This window comes from Macaca thibetana, chromosome 13 (assembly GCF_024542745.1).
Source record: "Macaca thibetana thibetana isolate TM-01 chromosome 13, ASM2454274v1, whole genome shotgun sequence".
NCBI lineage: Eukaryota > Metazoa > Chordata > Mammalia > Primates > Cercopithecidae > Macaca > Macaca thibetana.
Genome location: NC_065590.1, coordinates 91,972,052 through 91,996,279, shown reverse-complemented (window position 1 = coordinate 91,996,279; position 24,228 = coordinate 91,972,052). Strand labels below are relative to the sequence as shown.

The window sequence follows — 24,228 nt, the reverse complement described above, 5'->3', positions numbered from 1 at the left end:
AGAGATTAAAGCACAGATGTGTGGGTGGTAAATTAGAGGAGAGCGAGCTAAGGAAGGATAGGCTTTCTCACCTAGGTAACCAAGAGACTGAAAACAAGGCTGAAAAGGCGGTGCAGTTTAACTCTTTGACAGCACAGGCTCTGGAGGTGTTAGGCCCAGACTCAGTGCCCACATTTGCCACTTCCTGACAATGTTACTTTGACCAAGAAGTCACTCAATAGATCAGAGCCTCAGTTTCCTTATTCGTGTATTGGAGATGGATAACAACACCTTCCTCATGGGGTTGTTGAGAAATTAAACAGAAACATAAAATAATAAATGCAAGGCATGTAATACAATGTCTGGCATATAACTAAGTGCTTCAATTAAAAGCAACCATTATTATTAAGGACATCTGATCTTTTTTGCATGAAATGGGAATGATAGACGATTTGTGAGCAGTGAAACATCAAAATCATGTTATTGATTAGAAAAATGTATGGGCTGGGGCAGACTAAGGCACTTGTGATGAAGACTTGAAGCTGTCTAATTCAGGAAGAAAGTAATTTAAAGTCCATTTCTGATTATAAGTCCTAACAGTTTCACATAAAATGAAGTTGATTTTTTTTGCCCTTTCACCCAAGTGCCAAGAAGAGATAACTAGGAAAAGCTAGAATGTGAGGAAGCTGTTGTCATGAAGACAAACTGGAAGTTATAATAATAACCAAAGCCCCCAATACAGTGAATAAGAATGAAAACAGTATTAATAATAACTTCTGAAGGTTTACTATGTACCGTCAATTATATCACTCATCATAACTATCCTTTTCTTGTATACTGTTATCATCTCCAATTTGTAGATGAGGTAACAATCTCAGATTTAAGAATCTGACCACGGCATTTTGAACTGAATGATATTAAAATTTTAAAAAAGATCAAAATAATTTGTCCAAGGTCACACAGTAAGTAGTGGCACGAATATTTCAACTTGGACTATCTGACTGCCTTGTCAATTACTACACAATGCTACTGAACCAAACGGGCATATTCCAGAACAGTGTGGCAGTGGATTAAAATTACTCAGCTATGATGAGATAGAGAAGGATTATTACTCTAACATTTGTCAAGTTATTAAATCAAATTAGTTCCTTTTACATTAGAACTTACTGTGCGGCTAATAACATTTGACAGTTTAGAGGAACATGCTCTCATTTTGTGTTGATAGTTCAAACATATAATAAAATTAGGAGAAGTCCTTCCTAAAATAGAAGTATTGTGTTCCAGAAGAACTATGTCGTAGATGTGCTTCACTATTACTGGTGCTCAACAAAACTACACAGAAATGAAAGGCAGCTCTTTAGAAAAAGCTTCCAAGGACATTGACTAGACACTATCTCCTGAAGATTTTAGCTTCAAAATTGCTTACATTTTGATTTCAAATTGAGTTCTTAAAATTCATAGTCACTCTTATGGTTCAGCAAATATAAAAACAGATACACACAAACATATGCATAGGGAAACAGAGAGGAAGAACCATGATAAAATGTTAACTGGCAAATCAAGGGGAAGAGCATGTCGGTATTTTTTTTTAATCTGTGTAATTTTTCTGAGGGTTTTAAATTTTTCAAGATAAACAGGTAAAAAATAGCAATGATAACTTTCATAATGTAAAAACTAGAATAGGAAGAAGGAAAGTGATTCCATTTCTCATCTTTTACGAAAGCAAGGAGAGGATTTAATGAGCTTAAAAATTAAAAAAGAACATCATTATTTCAAAACATATTTACTTCATTATAAGGGTAATACAAATGATTTTAAAAAGTCATAAAATACACTTTGGGAGGCTGAGGCCGGCAGAACACGAGGTCTGGAGATCGAGACCATCCTGGCCAACATGGTGAAACCCCGTCTCTACTAAAAATACAAAAATTAGCTGGGTGTGGTGGCACATGCCTGTAATCCCGGCTACTCGGGAGGCTGAGGCAGGAGATTTGCTTGAACCAGGGAGTCAGAGGTTGCAGTGAGCCGAGATCACGCCACTGCACTCCAGCCTGGTGACAGAGCAAGACTCCGTCTCAAAAAAAAAAAAAAAAAAAAAAAGTCATAAAATAGATAAAAAAGAGAAAATCTCTCATAGTTTCACTACAAACACGTAGGGAATTGTTTCCACCTTTTTCCCTATAATGAGGATTGGGGATGGGACATTATACTGCAAACAATAATTTAGTACACTATTTTTAAAAATTAGATGATAAAGGAAACACACACAGAATCAGTTTTGGTCCAAAGGAGTCATGTGCAATACATACACAGCTCTATTAACAGAAAAGAACAACAGCAGCGACAGTGACAACAAAACTATGTTCACTGAATGACTAATTTGAGACTGTGTTACTCTGAGGTGGCATGAGTGTTCACCTGGCATTTCCCTATTATGTAATGTGGCATGGAAGGACATTCACAAATGTACAAAGGAATGGAAGGGAAATGTCAAGCAAACAAAGGAAATGATTGAATCAAAGCAAGAAGACAGATTTTTAAGCACAAAATAAGCGAATCCTCGGTCAGAGACTTTTCAGGTTCTGCATGGCATACACATACAAAGATAACCCAAACTTAAATTCAAATGGTTAAGGCACATTAAAGGAGATGGTAACTATAAAAGCATTTTATAAATCTTGATGCACTAATCAAAATAAAATATTCTTATATGAGAATGCAAGAAAGCAAGACTACATTCAAGCAAGCAAAACACACACATTTGACATTTCTTTTAAATGTAAATGTCATAGAATTTGGATACCTGAAGGAACATTAGGTCTCTTCCATATTGAAAGTAAACTGGCAACCAGATTTTGTGACTGGTTTGCATAGCAGATGCCAATGTTTCAAAATTAAGGAATTTCAGACACACAGAGTCAGGATGTTCCAGCTCCTGTTTAAAAACTGGATGATAGGAAAACAGTAGCAAAAACAGGCTGTGGCCAAGGCAGCAGCTGCCTCCTTTAGACAAGGAGCTCTCTAGTTCATCCCAGGCTCTCCCACTGCCTACCTCGTCTGAAGCCCAGTAGAAGGAGGGAGGGGTATATACAAGTGAGCTAACAGTGAGGGACATAAACATTCATTCCCTGTAGGTCCCGTGCCTCCATTAATGAACTGACCCACATACTATGCACACTTTCCTCACTAAATATGGAGTGGGCGGGACAGACATTTCCCAGGATAATGTCTTCTATTTACCAGCTCCCATGAAACAATCAGGGGGAACTGGCAAGGAATAAGAAATAACTGCAAATAAATGAATGCATAAATGGTCCTGGAGTAATATAAAAAGGGTGACTTTAGGAAAATCATAATCATGTTATATTAAAAGAAAAATGCCTGGAAAGGTAAGGATGTTGGTATGCACACAATTCCAATCTCAAAGCTTGACTCCTGATAAATACAGATAATCTCCTTGTGGCTGCTCTCAAACAAACGCCAACCCAGAATATCTTCCTGGGTTCCTGGAGAACTGTAAGCATAGTTAAAAAATAAAACAGAGTATCTTCCTGGGCTTCACTTCTCAGTGAAAGGGGGGACACACCTTGCTGTAACATGGCAGAGTGGATACTCATAAATATGGCCCAAAGTGATCCAGAAATACTGTGGTTAACAGAGTGGATCCACCGTCCTGGGTTGTGACCACGGCTTTCAGGAGGGCTCAACCTCACAGGACATAAGGCCTCATGAACTGCAGGTGCTCAGAGAACACTGGGTGATTTACTTTGCCTCATAGAGCAGGAAGAGGAAAAAAAAATCAGATTCAATTTGCTCTAGGTGGGCCGTTCTTTCTTTTTTTTTTTTTTCTTTGTTTTCACTTTAAAAATAATGTGAAATCTCTAGATAACAGCAAAGAGTTTAATAAAGTCTGAATTATGTGACATTGTTCAATATTTATATGAAACTTTAAGGCAGCTGAAGCCGACTGTGAAGTAGCAATTTAAATAATCAACATCCTTCCCCTCCCCCCCCCCGCCAAACTCAATAGTTTTGAAGTAAATCTTTCTTCTTTTTTTGAATATTGCACAGAGGAATTTTGCATTAATTACCTGTTATCTGAGTGAATTTAATGCTATAAATCCTTTTGAGAATGACAAATATACTGGCTTATGCTTGTGAGACATTCTTGTTAGGAAGTTTTTTAAAGCTAAATGAAGGCGAGAAGTAGAAAGGGAAATAAGGCAAAGGCAGAGAGAAGCATGTCAAAGAGACAAGAAAGGTAAGACCTTGCTACTCGAAGTTCTTCCATGGACTGGGTATCACTTGGGAGTTGGTTACAAATGGAGAATTTCAGGCCCCACCCAGACCTACTCAATCAAAATCTGTATTTTAATAAGATCTCCAGGCTATTCCTATGCAGAATTAAGTGTGAGAAGCACTGCTTTACTTTCCTGTGCTGGCTCTTTAATGTCAAAAGGAGGTGATATGGTGAGAGAAATGCATACCTCTCTGAGCTTCATTTCCTAACGCACATGACAATTTCTGTATGATAAGGTTGTTCTGAGGACTAAGTGAGTTACTGAATAGCACCTTTCCAAAGTCTTGGCATAGAGGAATTAGATGTTCATTAGTATTTTTTTGTTTCCTTGTTTTTAAAATATTTGACAGCAGTATTTTATTTCCAGGTGTAACAGATATATGGATATATGCTCTTAGAATACTCTTAGTATTGAAATTTTTTTTTAAAACTTACTTTTCTTAAGCAAACAAATTCTTAACACAAACTAGAAATTGATATTTTATTCCTGAAATGTGATGTTACAAATACACACAAATAATAAGAGACAGCATACACATTTATGAATTTCTTTTATGAAAGAAATTTCATATGCACAAATAATTAATTCCTTTGTCCTATCTTTAATTGTAGATGCTATGAAAGGTCTTTGGCATGATTTAAAATCCTTAAGACACTCAACTCTCATATCTAGAGGCAAGAACGTGGTTAAACTGAAAAGAAAGCCATCTGTACAGGTGGCCTGTCTAGGTGTTATAATTTTAAGTTACTTAAAATTAGCACAGATAAAAGAAGAGGAAAAGAGAGCTTTCTGGGTGAGGTAGGAGCTGCAGTGAAAGAGCAAATGATTCTAACACTTTTTTGTGGAATCTTCAGGATTTTCTACATAGATGATCATGCTGTGTGCAAACAGGGACAATCTGACTTCCTCCTTTCCCATTTGGATGCCTTTTACTTCTTTCTCTTGTCTTATTGCTCTGAATAGAACTTCTAGTGTGATGTGTTGAATAAAGTGGTGAAAATGGGCATCCCTGTCTTGTTCCAAACCTTGGAGGAAAAACTTTCAATTTTTTCTCATTAAGTATGATGTTAGCTATGGGTTTGACACAGGGAAAACAGAATGGAGGTTCCCCTAAAAATTGAAAATAGGACTACCATTTGATGCAGCAATCCCATTACTGGGTATATATCCAAAGGGATGACATCAGTATGTTGAAGAAACTTCTGCACACCCATGTTTATTGCAGTGCTATTCATAATCACCAAGATATGAAATCAACCTAAATGCCCATCTAAAGATTAACGGATGAAGAAAATGTGGTATATATAAATACCATTCAGCCACAAAACAGTGAAATCCTGTCATCTGCAGTAACATGGATGAACCTGGAGGACATTATGTTAAGTGAGATGAGTCAGGCACAGAGACAAATACCACATGATCTCACTCATATGTGGAATCTAAACTCACTCATATGTGGAACCTAAAAACGTTGATTTCATGGAAGTGAGAGTAGATTGGTGGTTTCCGGGGAGCAGAGTGTGGGGTACTAGAGGATAGTCAATAGGCACAAACTTATAGTTGGGCAGGAAGAATAAGTTTTGGTGTCTTATTTATATAGTAGGATGAATCAGAGCAAATACCAATGTATTAAATATTTCAAGATTGCTAGAAGAATTTGAATATTGTCACCACAAAGAAATGATAAATGGTTAAAGTGATGGATATGGTAATTATACCAATTTTATCATTATGCTATGTATACATTCATTGAAACATTACAAGTCGGGTGTGGTGGCTCACGCCTATAATCCCAGCACTTTGTGAGGCCAAGGCGGGCAGATCACCTGAAGTCAGGAGTTCAAGATCAGCCTGGCCAACCTGGTGAAACACCCCCCGTCTCTACTAAAAATACAAAAATTATCCGGGCATGGTGGTGGGCACTTGTAATCCCAGCTACTCGGGAGGCTGAGGCAGGAGAATCACTTGAACCCGGGGGGCAGAGGTTGCAGTGAGCTGAGATACCACCACTGCATTCCAGCCTGGGCAATACTGCAAGACTCTGTCTCAAAAAAAAAAAAAAAAAAAAAAAAAAGGAACATTACATTGTACCACATAAACGTGTACAATTATTACGTGTCAATTATACAATATAAAAATTTAAATTTAAAAGAAGCAAATAATATTTGCGCCAACATAAAAAGAAAAAGAGGACATGTGGGCCGGGCGTGGTGGCTCACTCCTGTAATCCCAACACTTTGGGAGGCCGAGGCGGGTGGATAACCTGAGGTCAGGAGTTTGAGACCAGCCTTCCCAACATGGCAAAACCCCGTCTCTACTAAGAATACAAAAATTAGCTGGACATGGTGGCAGGCACCTGTAATTCCAGCTACTCAGGAGGCTGAGGCAGGAGAATTGTTTGAACCAGGGAGGTGGAGGTTGCAGTGAGCCGAGATTGCGCCACTGCACTCCAGCCTGGACAACAAGAGCAAAACTCCATGTAAAAAAAAAAAAAGAGGACATGTGAATAATGGCATAAATTGCTTAAAAATTAACCACAAAACCAAATATTTGGTGGTGGCCGTCAACACACATCCTCAAATTCTTACTTTTTTACGCAGTCTCCCTGCCAAGGATATTGTGGGATAGTGTATAGCTAACCCAAGAGTATGTAATGCGCCTGTGTGTGTGACATCTGAAGATGTGTATGAGTGAGGCTACTGTCAAAACAGACACTATGGAGGGTAGTGGATGTCCAGGTTATGAGTTTGGGACCGAGGGAGGTGTGGTATGTCAATAAGAGAAAGGGTGAGGGGCACATAAGGCCTGGCACGGGCTCCTGGAGGTTAGGCTGTCATGTCAGGTCAAGGAATGAATAACTTGAGAGCATTACTTTCAAAAACCAGAATAACCATATCACTGCAAAGACCCTCCTTGGAGCTACCTGGAAAACATAAACCGCCTCCCTTCCGTGACTCTGCCAGGCACATTATTGGGAAGGGAAACCCAAACAAAGGGTGTCAGGTTTAACTGTGCAGATTCAAAAAATACTTGCCAAAATAAAAGTTATGGCTTTGTCTTTCTTCTTTTTATTTTTTAGGCAAAAAAAAAAAAAAAAAAAAAAAAAAAAAAATTCCCTGAATTTTTTTTTGTTAAGAAGGCTTTGTTATTCTGTGTCCCTAGAATAAAAAGTAAGATCTTTTTCTGTTCCTCCACTCCCTAATGTCTTTTTCAAACCTTAAAAAATAGTCTGTATTAGAGTGAGTCTCAAATTGGATTCTTCTGTATACATGGCTAGAAATTCACTAAGAAGGAACACTGCCTTTTAATATTCTTGAGATGTCCCCAGCGGGACAAGACTAAGAAGCCCCATTGAAAGGGGCCTAAAACAGTACCTGTTGAGACCCTTTCATCTTGGGAGGCCAGGATCCAGAGTCAGCCTAGCCTGAGAGAAACTGCCCTGCTGACAGCAGCTCCCTGGGAGCTGATGGCTGAGAACTCACTGACAAGCTGGGAATGAGACAGCAGCAGTGAGATGGGCCCTGGAAGGAGGGTAAGTGATTCTCATGTAGCGTCTCTGCCTGCTCTGCTCCCTGCTGCATGTGCAGTTGCTCAGGCAGCTTCCTCAGCCTGGAATACCATCATCTATCTCCTCCAAACAGACTCTTCTTTCACTGACCAGCTCTGTGTCACCCTTTGTGTATCCTGCCCTAACTACTCCCTCCACTCTGCCTTCCGTACAGCGCTTCCCATTCTATAGCACAGTGACTATGGCTACAGGCCAGATCATCTCCCCCGCAGGACTGTGAGCTCCCTGGGGTTAGAGGTTATTTCTTATCCACATGACCCCTTTGTGACTTCACACAAAGCACGGTACACAGTACACCCCATGAATCATTAATTTCTTTTTAAAATGGGGGGCCTAAATTAGCCACTGCTACAGCGACTTTCCTATCTGAAGAACTGTAAGCAAAGGGGTTCAGAAACACTGTGCAAGGTAAAAAGCACAGGAAGTAGAAGCCTCTGCTTGCAATGTTTTTCCATCTTCACCTACATAGCTCATTCTATATTCTGTCACTCAAACCTTGTGCACAAAGCAATGCAGGGAAATAGACTATGAAAGCATCGGCATCTGAGTACTTCATTATCATTTAGAGCCAGGGTGGAATTCGGGTTCTATTTCCCAGCTCTATAACTCTGGGCAAGTCAACTCCTCTCTCTGAGCTTTTCTTTTAGGCCCTCCTCTGAAAATGGCAACAACATATCCAGCCATTAGAAATAATAATCACAATAATCATTAAATCTACAAAGATCAATGGAAAGTCTTACAATAGCAAATAAGAGAATACAAAAGCTTATACATTTAAATTGAAACTATATAGAAAGATATCTGTACCTGAACAATAACTGGTAGGTAACATGCAAATAAAAATTTTACCAAATGGAACTGTGGGGAGTTTTCTGAAACCCGTCTTCATTATATTCGATCACGTTTTCAATTAAAGAAAGAAATTGGGGAGAGGTCTTATACAGCTGACATGGATATTAGGCATTGTAAAGACCTTTGTGAATTTCAAGGACATGCATAACCGTTCATTTGTGTCTGCTCTTTTTCTTACCAATATCATTGTATCTGAATGAAAAATTCTTTCTAAAAATAGCATCAGAGATCTATACATCTTTCTAGGCTTACAAAGCCTGTATACTTTGAGTCCTAAAACAAGGCAGACTTTAATTTATGCAAAGTTTTTTTTTTTTTTTTTTTTTAAAGAACATATATACTCACCCTAGGAATTTCCATACTTAATCAATACAGTTAACGTGTTGGAGATGAGAATCCCTTATCTTGTAGGAAGCTCAGAGCAGTTTCTGCCCTGATAGAATGATTATGATGATTATTATCTCTAATGGCTGTGAAGGAGGCAAAAGAAAACAATGCTCTCCATGGCAAGCAGGACCTGGAGCTGGTGGGGTCAGCACAGAGCTAAGAACACCACGTCTCCAGGTGCAGAGCCGCTCCTTTCCCAGTTCTTCTGATGAAGAACTGAGCCGCAGGTCCTCGGTTCTTCTTTCAGAAAACACCTAAAAATGTGGCTTAGTCTAGGAAGCCTCATACACATGGATACTAACAGCAATTCTAATACTCTGAGGAAAGCCAGTTAATGAAGATGCACATACTGTTCTAGTCTTACCCTTTGTCCACACTGGCGTGGACGGCTGCAACAACACCTTCCAGGACCTTCAGTGGGTCCCTTGGCCCACCAAGGTCAGCACTGCCACCACTGTGAAAAGAGAGAGAAACTGATTCAGAAAAGGATCACTCCAGTCTCAGAAATAAACTTGGTATTCACACGCTTAAATGAACCTGGTTGAATTTTGGCATGGTATACTACCTGCCCATAGTCATTTGTGCTATGTAATATCTACAAATGTACCAAGCCCTACACTAGGTGCTAATGAAACATTTTCTGCCCTTAAGGGGCTCAGTCTAATACATGCATGTTTTCCTATCAAGAGAATAACACAATCTACTTGCACTGTGTCACTCGAAAAACATTCATTGAACATCAACTGTATGAGCTACTTTCAGCATTAAATGTAATAATGATTTACATCCTCCAGTTGAAGTTTTTTTTTAAAAGAAAGCACTAATATTTACTTGCTACTAATAAGTACCAGGCAACGCTAAACAGTTCACATATATTCTGCCACTATTAAACGCAACATCCTATGAGACAAGTACTATTATTATGCCCATTTTACAGATGTTATGTGTAGAACTCTAGTGAATCCTCAAAATGCAACAGAGGAAAAATATATTTTCAATGAGTTTTTCTAATAATTTAATGATATAAATCAACTGTTAGATTCGGTTCCTTTCATGTCTTTGTTATTTCGTGCCTACTACATTTTATTAACTTCCTAAAAGGTAAATGTTATGAACATTGTCAATAAAAATTTATTTTCCTTAGAAACAGAAGTAGTTGAATTCCTTAAGTTCTCTTTTCCTTCTATTGCTGCAAGATTTAATTAACATTTATTGAATGTCTTCTGTGTGCCAAGTATACCATTTATTGGATCAGAACCAAATCTGTAGTGGTAGAATTGGATGCAGAAAAAGAGAAGTATAATTTATGTCAAAAATTTATAAACATAAAACTATTCTATCATATTTTAATTATTCATGAAAATGGGCAATTTTAAGAAATAAACTAAATTCATCAAAACACTAATTTTTCAAAATGCGTATTTTTGTGAGCTTCATCTAAAACTTGGTTTAAGAAATAATAAAACGATAACCATAAACCAAAAGGTACAAAATGTGGCCAACAAATATCTGTCATCATTTGAAAGAGGACACTGGTTCATACAACCAATATCAAAAAATCCTAATAAGCAAACAATAAAACTAAGCTTTATTAATTTGAAATTTGTTCTTCTAAAAAAAAGTTATGAAATTCTATATATCTCCCTATATATAAAATTAATGGATACCTCAGAGCATTAAGGTAAAAACTGTATGAGGCTGGGGTAATTAAACTGATAAAGGCTCATTTGATTTCAGTTCAGCTGCAGAAAACTGACATGCATTTAATCAAAAAGTTCCTCAAGAGCAATACAGAATTAAAAAGAATGCTTAAAAGGAGAATAAATTAAACATAACTAAATCTTTTAGCCTAATTGCATTATTCACAGAAAGTACTTGATGCCTCATTATTTTCTTAGCTTCACTTTTGCCTCTTTTCTAATCCTCTTGGATGCATTCCTACAAAGGCACCCGCATGTCGACACAAAGCAAGAATTTCTCAATTGTCGGTTTTGTGCCATTAATTGCAGGTAAATAATGTCTAAAGACACTTTACAGATGTCTAACTTCATCAGTGTATGATTAACCTTGTCTTGTGTTTTTCAAAAGAACCTTCTGGGAACCATATTCCTACTACTACAAAGAATGGGAATTAGAAATGGTAAGATCTGAAAAACCATATTGAAGTCACAGGACAGTCTGAAACTTACTTACCTGTGTCAAATGCCATTTTGGCCTTTCCCTTATTTCAAGAAAACTTTGTAAAATGGGGTCCAACCAGAAATTACATAGCTTAAGATGTTATACACAGTACCAACAATGAAACATTTTCATGGTCTCCATTCTGAAGACATAAGACTATGAGAACTCTAAAAATAATCTCTCACTTTTGTAAAGTCCTTCAAAACTTATAAAATGCTTTTACATACAGGATGATAGCTTAGCACCATCACTGACAAAGTGTCACCCTAGTTTTTCCACAATGATCACTTTGTAGCTTACCTCAATGCAGAAATTATTTTCATGATTGCACTCTGCACTATATCCTTGGGTGAGATGTCAAGAGGGCCAACTGCCACCTCTAGCAGCTGCTGAATCATTGCTAGAGGCTGACCATCTAAACAAATAGCCACGGCTTCATCATGAAGTTTCTCTTTTTCTGATCGGGACAGATCATAGAGGCGACTGTATTTTTGCAGTGTTTCCTGTAAAGACATGGTAATCAACACTTAAACAGAAATTAAATGTATCTACATGCACAAAGTGAAACATATTTAGATCCTGGAACCAAATACATGACAAGCAGCAACACCATACCAAAGCGCATGTATTAGTTATTAAGAGCTTAGGCTCAAGCATCACCCACACTTGAGTGCAAATTCTGGCTTTACCATTTATTAGTTAGTGGGCCTTTGTGATCTCAAATTTCAACATCTGTAAAATGAGGATGAGGAAAATAGGGTCATGTGAATAGAGGGTGTTGTTAACATTAACTGAGATAATATAAAAATCAGTTCTTTAGCACTTCGGAAATAAAGTAATGCTCAGTAAGTATGAGCTTTTCTATTATTATTATCACTAATGCGCTACAACCACATAATAATCTATTGAACTACAACTATGTAATCCCAGGTATTATACATATGGTATCTAAATTAATACTTGTAAAAACCCTGCAAGTATTTTTAAATTAGCTCCATGTTATAAAAAAGGAAACTAAAGACCAAGGAGATTGAGTATTAGCAGAGCTAAGATTAGATCCCAAGTCTACTCCCCTGCCCTAGGCCACACTGCCTGCCTCTCCAATGTTGTAACAAATAATTTAAGAAATAAGAGGCAAGCTATTGTTTTTTGGCATACCAAATACAGTCACTTAACGATGATAACTGTTTCCAGATTCTTTATCGTTTCCCTTGTAATCCTGAATATACTGTTTAGTCTTTGAAACCAACCATGAGAAAAATCTGAATATTAACTGAATATTTGATGATATTAAAGAATGTCTATTAATTTCTTTGCTAGTGATCATGTTATAGTGGTTATTTTAAAGTATCTTTTAGAGATAGATAGGGAGGTATTTATGAATAAGATGAAAAGATGACTGAGATTTGCTTCACAATCCACAAGAGCAAGGGAAGGGAAGGCAGCAGTATGCATTAAGATGGGGCATGTTTTGATAATTGTTGAAGCTGGGAGTTGGGCACATGAAGTTTCATTTTACTGTTCTGCCCGCTGTGAAATTCTCTATTTCAGAAAAATCCCTATGAGTTAAGCAGGGCAATTCCTAGTAACCTCACCTAAGAGGAGAGGGAACTGAGGCTCTGTAGGACGGAAGCCTTTAACTTTGGTTAAATTAACCTTCGTGAGGATATAAGATTTATTTGTACTGGGTATATAATTAAGGATGTTAAAATGAAGGTCTGAACTATAAAAGGGATAAATGCATGGGGTTGAAGGTTATTTCCCGTTTTTGCTATACATGGTGCCTTAATAAAATTAACTAATGTCTAATTTAGGAACCTCAAGAGTTTCGTATTATGGACCATCCAGAGTCTGACTGAATGGCACTCACAAGTAGCTATATGGTATGTTTACATCACATCTTAGATGAAACAAACATGTTTTTTTATCAATAATCCCCTTAAATCCCCCAATAAATTATTCTAGGTATTGGAGGACAATACTTGTGGCTGGGTGAAGTGGCTCAGACCTGGAAGGCCAAGGTGGGCAAACAGCTTGAGCCCAGGACTTTGAGACCAGCTTGGGCAACATGGCGAAACTCTGTCCCTAAAAAAATACAAAAAATTAGGTGGGTGTGGTAGCACACACCTGTAGTCCCAGCTACTCAGGAGGCTGAGGTGGGAGGATTCCTTGAGCCCAGGAGGTAGAGGCTGCAGTGAGTGAGCCTGAGGAACAGAGTGAGACCTTGTCCAAAAAAAAAAAAAAAAGGCTGGGCGCGGTGGCTCAAGCCTGTAATCCCAGCACTTTGGGAGGCCGAGGCGGGTGGATCACGAGGTCAGGAGATCGAGACTATCCTGGCTAACATGGTGAAACCCCGTCTCTACTAAAAAAAAAAATACAAAAAAAACTAGCCGGGCGTGGTGGCGGGCGCCTGTAGTCTCAGCTACTTGGGAGGCTGAGGCGGGAGAATGGCGTGAACCCGGGAGGCGGAGCTTGCAGTGAGCCGAGATCACGCCACTGCACTCCAGCCTGGGAGACACAGCGAGACTCCGTCTCAAAAAAAAAAAAAAAAAAAAAAAAAAAGACAATACTTGTTCCAAAGAGAGTAATGCCAATTCTCTGGGTTTTAATATAGTATATTAAAAAATAATATAAATTTAAAAATAATTTTAAATGTGTTTATTTAAAAATGAGTACTTTAAAAATTTATAGTAAGTATAAACCACTTTTCCCTGAAGATTATAATTTTACTCTAGTTCTCATAATTATGAACTATAGTGCTGTAAATGTCAGTAGGATAAAACCAAGATTGGTAAAGCCAATTTGTTCCCTGCAAAGGCTTCTATATTGTTCATACCATTATTTAACATTATTCACCAGACAGAAAAATAGGCACTCCAAAACACAAAATGGAATAAAATTTCTTTCAAACTTTTAAGTTCTTCCCATTATCTTTTCAATGAGGGCTTTGCATTTATATCTTGTACAAATTTTGAAGTCTCCCATTTGCTCATTATCTGAACTCTCCACTGACTGATCTTTCTAGTCATTCTACAAGGCAAGAATACAATTCAATAAATGTGTAAGGTTTAAGAAAAATAAAAGAGGAGGTTAATGGCCACTTATAAGGTTCATTTACCATAGTATTAAAGGGCAAATGGAATATTATTCATATATATAAGCACTGTTTTCACTTATATGGAAACCATTTATTTATTGATTTATCAACTTTCCAGTTATAGAAAAAATTATCTCAACTCCCACAATTGTTAAAATATAGAACAAAATCTCTAAGGGCTTCAGAGAGCTTCGGGTTTCATTATATAGTCCTAACACCTGGGTCTTCAAACCTCATCACAGATAGGGGACCTCAAACTTCATGATGCTGTTTTTGAGACACCAAGAAACTAGAAGCCAACTAGAAACAATTTTAGTAGTCAAAAAATTCCTCTCAATAATGAAATTCTATTTTACGTTGGAAACATGCAACATAAAAACAGGTTAAGGGTATACATTTAACAACAAAAAAAACAGGGTAGACATAAGAGGCTATTTCTGATTTTTTTCTGAAAATTAGAAGGGAAAACAAAATCAAAATTTTTATGTATTTATGTGTTTATTTATTTATCTGAGACAGAGTCTCACTCTGTCGCCCAGGGTGGAGTGCAGCGGTGTAATCTCAGCTCACCACAACCTCCGCCTCCCAGGTTCAAACGATTCTCCTGCCTCAGCCTCCTGAGTAGCTGGGATTACAGGCGCGTGCCACGACTCCCGGCTAATGTTTGTATTTTTAGTAGAGACGGGGTTTCACCATGTTGGTCAGGCTGGTCTCAAACTCCTGGACCTTGTGATCCGCCTGCCTTGGCCTCCCAAAGTGCTGGGATTACAGGCATGAGCCACTGAGCCCAGCCTATTTTTATTTTTATTTTAAAATTCTACCAGATAGAAGTAAAGTCTGAGCACCATTGTCTTCTCATTTCTTAATTTTAGAGACCACTCCCCCGACCCCAGGCCGCTATCCAGTGTTCAACTCCTGCTGCTGTCTCCACTTCCACCCTTCTCACCCACTTCCTCTATTGCCCCATATCAGCTGTGCCAAGTGGCTCAATATCGTTTTGAAAGAAGTGGAAACTGAATTGTCAATCAAGTGGTAATGAAGAGATTAACCAATAAAGGCTTGAGGACTATTTTCAAGGATATCTGCAAGTCTGAAAACCCTGTCAAAACAACTAATGTAACTTTAAAGGAAAAAAGAAATAATATACTGATAGAGAGTAAGCATATAGAAGTTCCCATTTCTTTACCTGCTCACTATTCTTCAGAGAAAGGATGAAGCTGTGGCTCAGGGTTTCCAGGTGGGCAAGTGATTTCTCCAGATGATTCAAAGCATCTGCATAGGTAACTTTAGAATCCTTAGCTTCTTGAGTTTCATCTTCTGAGTTTCTTTTCCTTGGCTTCTCAATAAAATGTTTGACTGTCTTAATAGCCTTTCTAGTCATCTCTTTACGGGCTTCCACAGACAGCTTAAAAAAAGAATTAAATAATTGTGAGACAAAAGAACCCTGCATTATTACATCTTGCATATTCAACAAATGTTAATGAGTTAAAACAATACTGAAATTTTTGTATATATGATTTTAACCAATAAATAGCACTTGTTATACTAGTTTTTCTTCTGTGAAGAAAACAAAAAGTGAGGTGCCATTTGCATTATCAAACTAGTAATTAAGATTTTTAAAAATGTTAATATCCAAAGCAGGTAAAGTGATGAAACTAGTATTCACACTGACTGCTGGTTACAGTGCAAAAATGAGGAGCCATTTCTACAACCACATTCCCAGTTCTGATCACTTATTAAAAGAAAAAAATTCAAAAGAAGAAAATAAATACAGGCATAAAGATTTTAACTGGAATAAGACTATTAACATAACCTCAAAAGTAATCTAATTGATAGAAGAAATGATAACTAGCTTATAATAAATAACGAGCTGGAAAGTTACGTAGTCATTAAAATTAGAATTATAAAAACATTATCCAAACATTTTGGAATATGTTTGTCATAGAACGTTAAATCTTAGAAATCAGAATATAAAACTTTCTAGACTATGTTTACATTAAACTTCAAACTATATCTGCATATACAATATATATGTATTTTATATATTTTCTATTTTACATACACACACACACACACACACACACACACACACACACATATACATACAGGTTGAGTACTCCTTATCTGAAATGTTTGGAACCAGAAATATTTCAGATTTCAGATTTTTTTTTTTTTGATTTTGGAATACTTGCTAATGTAGCATCCCCAATTCAAAAGGCTGAAATCCAAAATGCTCCAATGAGCATTTCCTTTGAGCAGCATGTTGGCACTCAAAAAGTTTCAGATATTGGAGCATTTCAGATTCCTAGATTCAGGAAATTCAATGTGTACATGCATATAAAGTATATGTATGTATAAAAATATATTAAATATGTATTCAGACATATGCATATATATATTATTAAGGTGTTAGGATTATGAGCTATTTTTTTTTCTTTCCTTCTTTCCAAAGTTTCTATACCATTGTTTTCACCCATTTATTCAGTGACATGCATCAGACTCCTGTATACTGTGTTAGATATATGAGAGTTATATGTTTCTAATTAATAAAATACTAAGCTCATTTATCCTCAAGAATGTGCAGGAGTTATATTTTTCTAATATTAAAATATTAAGCTCTGACCCTCAAAAATACAAAACTAAGTCTAAACTTTGTGCTTTGTTGATGGAAGAAGCAGACGCCTCTGAGATATCCTGGCGCCTCCTCAGGCCTCACTGATTTGTGCTGCTTTGGATCCTGGACTGTAGTCTTCTGTCAGCTACTCAAGTACATTTTTACTATATCCTCAAAAGGATGTGTTGATTTTTTTTGTTTTAATAAAAGAGATAAAGACTCCTATGACAGAATCTCTCTCTTTTTTTTTTTTCTATTTCCTAAAAGCAGTCATTGTAAATGTCTGGTCATTCTAAAGAGTAGGACTAGGCTGAAATACATGGCATCAGTGACCACAACAGGAGGTAAGCTGCCCCCAGACCCTTCCTTTCCTACTAGCTCCCTCCAAGTTACTCCAAGTTACTCAACAGAGTTATGACTTTAAAATGCTGACAGGGGACATTTTCCTAATCCTATGCAAATATTGATAAAAGGGATCTTTAGGAAAGTACTATTTCCAATGAAATTGGAAATGCATTGCAAATGCAGCTTTCAAACAAGTTCCGTAGTCCCTACTTCTTACCAAATTTCTGGTTCTAAGCCATTAAAAAAATCAGAGCCCACCATTGACTGACAAGTATTAATTATGTTAATGTGTTATCCCACAAATAAACTGTGAACTCCTCCCTGTGATTTAGAAATACAAAATACTAGATCTGTGTTTTGTTCAACAAAACACCCCTCCCTTCATACATGTAGACCAAGAGACTGAGCTCCAGGAGGCTCAGTGGTATGTTAGGGGTCATTGTGTGAATGAGAAGAGTAAAAACTAGAATCCAGATCACTTGTACCAAGTTGGTGCTCCCTGTCACCTTGCATCACACAGCGTCCACTCAATGATTTCTGCATCCTCACAAACTCCTCACTGAGTTTATTAGAGAGTGCATATGCTGGTTGAATGCTGAATGACAAAATCAAGGCCGAATAAGAGTTAAAATTTATAGTAGAGCAAATCTTTTTTTATATTCATATTTGTTTCTCCAAGAAATCTACATTTCAGAAATTACTTTGGCTATAGCCAAATGTATACACTCTTCCTAGCCTACTGTGTGATATGGAAGAGTTTCAGAAACAGACTGGCTATAGAATAGGGACAGGCAGCTAATTCACACGTGTAGGAAGTAGGGTCCTGGATGAAACGATGGGTCCCTATCCCCTTAAAGAGGTCCAGATGAGATCACTGTTGTCCAAGTCTTGACTAGCCTTTGTCAACCAACCCTGGAATGAACATATGGTAAGCAGGAAGAACAATACATTCAGAAAACGTGTGTTTAGTATTTACTACTGGTATGACTTTAGGAAACTTGACAAAGTGCTTGAAGCCTTAGTTTCCTTATCTACAAAATGAAAAAAAAGACCCCTGCTGCACAATTTTAAGAACTTAAGACAATTTATAAAACAGTCAGCACAGTGCCTTGCCCATAGTAAGTACTCAGTAAACAGATGCTGACATTTAATTTGACCAATGGATAAAATACATACGCCATCCTCCCCACTGTTAGTTTGTCATCTTCCTAATAAATCTGTCATATAATTCCCTTTTAGAAAAACCTTTTTTTAAATAAGTTCCCCAAATTTCTTAGCACGGAATTCAAGAACTTTCACAAACTGGTCCCTAGCTAAGCCTCTGGCTTCATGGTATAATTGTAACCCGAACCCAAAGCTACAGCCACACTGACTCTTTGTCATTACCTGGTGCTCTTACTTGCCGTCTTGTCTCAATAAAATGTTCCTTTCTCTCTTTTCCACAAGGCAAATTTCTAGTTATGTTTCATTACCGAGACATCCAGGGTCAACCTAGCCTCTACAAGCATTCCACTGGCAAGTCCTCTGCTCCAACATCCAAGTGTATAACCCACCTACTTTGTATGTATCAACTGTCTCCTCAGCATTACTGAGTCTAGCCCTCACACGGAAGTCTATGCTTTCAGAAAACTTGTCGTAGGTTATGAGAGACAGGTGCAACTTTTTCAAGAGTTTAAATTGTTTGACTTCATCACTACAGTGTCATTAGAAAATTTTCTTTTTCTATTTAAAATAATCCTTCAAGAGAACTAAACATTTCAAAATAACTATATAACCTGACACTGAGCAAGGCAGAGTGCAAATAAATGCAATCCTAAGTTAATTTTCCTGAGCTAGCTAGAACCTCTAAGAAGCAGAATGATATTATGATTAAAAATATGTAAGGTGTTTTATTTGACTAGGCGTTTTACTTAATTCAAGCTTTTTATTACTATACTTTGTAAAAACAGGTTCATTGCTGAAAGACTCCAGGGTATGATTAAAAAATATATGTTTAACACTGAATTTACATCTAGTAGATTTATTTTCTTTAAACTGTTCTATAATGGAAGGAACAGAAGTAAAAGAAAGAAATGATTGGAAAAAAATGTACCAGAGTAAAAAAATGGCAATTTCTTTATTGTATCTAGTGGCCCCACGGTACCATTATTCTTAACACTCTTTTCTCAAGCCCACAGCATTAACATGTCATTCATGTATATCATTACTATAATATCCAACCAAGATTATACTTTTAACTGTTCCCTGCAGCAATTGTAATTGCTATGAAAAATAATAATGGATTTTGTGAAATAAAGATAAGTGGCTAAACTGTTTCATCACTTAATAGGTACTAAACATCTACTTTCCAAGACCTATAAAAAATGAGATAAAAACATGAAGCAGGCTTACAAAGAAACCACATATATAATGGAAGATAATATAGTGAGAAGAGGGCGGAGGGACTGAGGAATCGTTGATGGCATCAGCAAATCTTATTGGTCAAGCTTCAAAATATATCTGGGCTCTAACCACTTCCTACCGCCTTCACTGCCACCAGTCAGTTCCCAGGCACCATCATCTCTCATAAAGAGCACTGCAACGGTTCTACCTTGTCTCCCAGTGTGCAAACACAAGCATTCCGCATTTCATCTCTTCTACTGCATTTGTCAATTCCCTTGTAATTAGGATGAGCTGGGTTCCAGCCAATGAAATCTGAGCAGAAGTGACATATACCATTTCTGAGCTGGGCAATTAAAAACCCACATGGATCATTATCCAGTTTCCAGTTTCCCTTTTTTTTTTTTTTTGAGATGGAGTCTAGCTCATTGCCCAGGCTGGAGTGCAGTGGTGCGATCTCGACTCACTGCAAGCTCCACCTCCCAGGTTCACACCATTCTGCTGCCTCAGCCTCCCGAGTAGCTGGGACTACAGGCACCCGCGACCACACCCGGCTAATTTTTTGTATTTTCAGTAGAGACAGGGTTTCACCATGCTAGCCAGGATGGTCTCGATCTTCTGATCTCGTGATCTGCCCATCTCATCTCCCAAAGAGCTGGGATTACAGGCGTGAGACACCGTGCTCAGCCCAGTTTCCCTTTTTTAGCCATAACAATTGAGGAGAACATGGGGCCCAGATGGTGCCAATACAAAATGACAGGGCTTCCATCAGCCGGGATCCTTAAGTGACTTTGTGGTTGTGGCCCCTTTGTAGTCTTTTATTGGATTAGGTGCATGAGGGACTATCTACCGAAAGCCACGACACACCTTAGCTTTTTCTGACATACATCAGGTACCAAGAGTAAGGCAATATGTGGCTTTGGTTTTTAGATATCAGGCATTGAAAAAAAAATAAAAAAGATTAGAAAAACACCATAATCTATGACACGCTATAAAAAATACTTAATAAAACTATTATCTGTGGTAGCCTGGGGAGCAGATCATACCCCTAATGAACTTGGGGATCTAAAGAGGCTGGGAAATGGAACACCAGAAATGTGTTGGATGCTATATGATGCTGTGGGTATTAAAAGAAGTACCATCCAGATCGGAAGCAGGAGAGAAACAGAATAAACAGCCCAGAAGTTCAGGGCCATGCTGGGTTAAAAAAAAAAAACACAAAAACAAAAACCAACTTACTAATTCTAGACCCCAAGAGTAAGAGATAAGATGGAGAAATCCTTATATAACAAATGCCAAGTAAAACCTTTAGAAGATTAAAATGCTTCAGGGAAGAGATAAACCAAGGGCGTGACACTCCGTAAATTCTTTCAACTGGACAAAATGACTCAGGGCAGACATCCAATTAATGATGTCGTTCTTAAACAGAAACCTGAGAGCTTTAAGCTAGCCCCCTTTAAGTGGAGAGAGAATGTATGGGGGTCATACATCAAAGATATATAGAACAATATTTCAAAACAAACAAAAAGACTCTGTAGATGTGGCTATGGGCACATGACACTAAGAGAAATCAAATAAGTAAGAAGCCTATTAAATTTCTGAGATAGTGATGCTGCCCAAGAAACCACAAACCTGGGCTGAAGGCATTTTAAATGCCTGTGACTACAGGCATTTAAAACTTAACACTTGCGCCTTCAACCTTGAGGATACAGACCTCCAACATCCACTTCTCCTGTGGCCCAGGAAGGAAGTGGAGAGGTCTTCCGTGGAGGGAAGAAACTGGGTCATGGAGAACAAAGCACAACAAGGTTGCTCCTAGAAAGCAGAATTAAGGCCTAATTAAGGCCCCTTACCTACTCCACAGTAGGGAAGCCCTCATAATGTCTGTATAGCAGATTTTTAAAGCTGCCTCACAGTAGTGTCTGCCAAGTATCTCTTATTGACTCCCTTTCCAAGGTGAGTGGTTAATGCAATTATCTTGCTGCTGTTTCACCACGTAAGTTGGTGTCGAGATGGGTGCGGGGGAAGCAGGGCAGAGGATTTGTCCCATTGGTTCATAGTCTGGATCACAACTGGACCTGATGCGCAGCCTACTGTGAATTATGCCGACTTTGGGCTCCCTGGAGTGACTAGGACCCTGGGTGGTTTCCTCTAGTGGAGAAGCAGAGTGCATTCTGTGGTGGAAAGAAGGCTTGGTGAATAAAAGGGTTGGCAGTAGCAGACAGTGGTTCCTATCACACATCTCATCTGGTTCTCTATGCTTCTCAACCCCCTTGTAGTAAGACAGGGTTGTAGGGCTAGGTGGGCCCATGAAAAGTGTGAGAAGTGTCATGTATAACTCTGGCTAAGGCAATCACACCCGATTTTCCAGTCCCACTCCTTCTCCTGACAAGGTACTTGAGGAGACCCCAAGTGGGTATGGACCCTGAGGGAGGCGTCTGTTGTGCTAGGCTACTGTGACTCTGGGGTTGTTTTGTGACGCCAGCACTACCCAGCGGCCCGGTGGTATCTTAAAAACACACATCTGCTCCAGTCACGCCTCTGCTCACATCCATCTAATGGCTTCCCAACTCACTAAGAATAAAAGCCAGTCTTTCATACCCTATCAGGCCCCATGTGATCTTCCCCTCACCCTGCCTCTCTCATCCTGTCCCTTCCCTGCCTTCACACTCTCAGGCCACTTAAAACACCCTGGCACCCTTGCAGCCCCCACAGAGTCTTCACTATCATCAGTCTCTACTTGGAATATTCTCCCAGGCACTCTCATGACTCAACCTACTTCTCTTGGGACTTGACAAAAATGTCATCTTATCAGACATTTATCTTATCTTCCCTGACCACTGCATGAAACCTGGCACTCTCTCCACCTCTTTCTCCTGGTCCTGTAGTATTTTTCCTCCTAACTGACACACTGGGCTTCTATTGCTTATTGCTTGTCACTGCTACATTCCCAAAGACCAGAATTGTGGCTCATATATAACAAATGCCTCTCTGTTGAATGGAAGGATGGATGGATGGATGGATGGATGGATGGATGGATGGATGGATGGATGACAGTGTTTAAAAAAAGAATACTAAAAGTGCACTTGAGGAAGCCCGTAAGCAGGAGGGCTCATGATACATCTTTAACCACTAGAGCACTTTAGTTTAGACATGGTGTGGCATAAAGGGCTGGACAGTAAATATGTTAGGCTTTGCAGGCCACATTGAGTCAAAACCACATGATTATCTCAACAGACGCAGAAAAGGCTTTAGACAAAATTCAACAGTCCTTCATGCTAAAAACTCTCAATAAACTAGGTACTGATGGAACGTATCTCAAAGTAATAAGAGCTATTTATGACAAACCCACAGCCAATATCATACTGAATGGGCAAAAACTGGAAGCATTCCCTTTGAAAACTGGCACAAGACAGGGATGCCCTCTCTCACCACTCCTATTCAACATAGTGTTGGAAGTTCTGGCCAGGGCAATCAGGCAAGAGAAAGAAATAAAGGGTATTGAATTTGGATAAGAGGAAGTGAAATTGTCTCTGTTTGCAGATGATATGATTGTGTATTTAGAAAACCCAATTGTCTCAGCCCAAAATCTCCTTAAGCTGATAAGTAACTTCAGCAAAGTCTCAGGATACAAAATCAATGTGCAAAAATCACAAGCATTCCTATACACCAATACCAAACAGAGAGCCAAATCATGAGTGAACTCCCATTCACAATTGCTACAAAGAGAATAAAATACCTAGGAATACAACTTACAAGAGATGTGAAGGTTCTCTTCAAGGAGAACCACAAACCACTGCTCAAGGAAATAAGAGACGACACAAACAAATGGAAGAACATTCCATGCTCATGGATAGGAAGAATCAACATTGTGAAAATGGCCATCCTGCAGCCCAAAGTAATTTACAGTTTCATTGATGTCCCCATCAAGCTACCATTGACTTACTTCACAGAACTGGAAAAAAAGTACTTTAAATTTCATATGGAACCAAAAAAGAGCCCACATTGCCAAATCAATCCTAAGCAAAGCAAACAAAGCTGGAGGCATCATGCTACCTGACTTCAAACTAAACTACAAGGCTACAGTAACCAAAACAGCATGGTACTGGTACCAAAACAGATATATAGACCAATGGAACAAAACAGAGGCCTCAGAAATAACACCACACATCTACAACCATCTGATCTTTGACAAATCTGACAGAAACAAGCAATGGGGGAAGGATTCCCTATTTAATAAAGGATGTTGGGAAAACTGGCTAGCCATATGTAGAAAGCTGAAACTGGATCCCTTCCTTATACCTTATACAAAAATGAACTCAAGATGGATTAAAGACTTAAAGTTTAAGACCTAAAACCATAAAAACCCTAGAAGAAAACCTAGGCAATACCATTCAGGACATACGCATGGGCAAAGATTTAATGACTAAAATATCAAAAGCAATGACAACAAAAGCTGAAATAGACAAATGGGATCTAATTAAACTAAAGAGCTCCTGCACAGCAAAAGAAACTATCATCAGAG

At 38.3% G+C, this 24,228-nt stretch overlaps 1 protein-coding gene across 3 annotated transcripts in view; it reads right to left on the bottom strand.

The window, feature by feature from the left end:
- Window positions 1–24,228, bottom strand: part of NBAS (NBAS subunit of NRZ tethering complex) — a 394,766-nt gene that overhangs the window by 53,321 nt on the left and 317,217 nt on the right. For all 3 annotated transcript variants that reach the window (XM_050754036.1, XM_050754037.1, XM_050754038.1), the window contains 3 exons: window positions 15,552–15,770; window positions 11,569–11,771; window positions 9,452–9,541 (listed from right to left, as the gene is read on the bottom strand). In XM_050754036.1, the coding sequence (XP_050609993.1) occupies window positions 9,452–9,541; window positions 11,569–11,771; window positions 15,552–15,770 (512 nt within the window). The remainder of the gene's footprint in view (window positions 1–9,451; window positions 9,542–11,568; window positions 11,772–15,551; window positions 15,771–24,228) is intronic.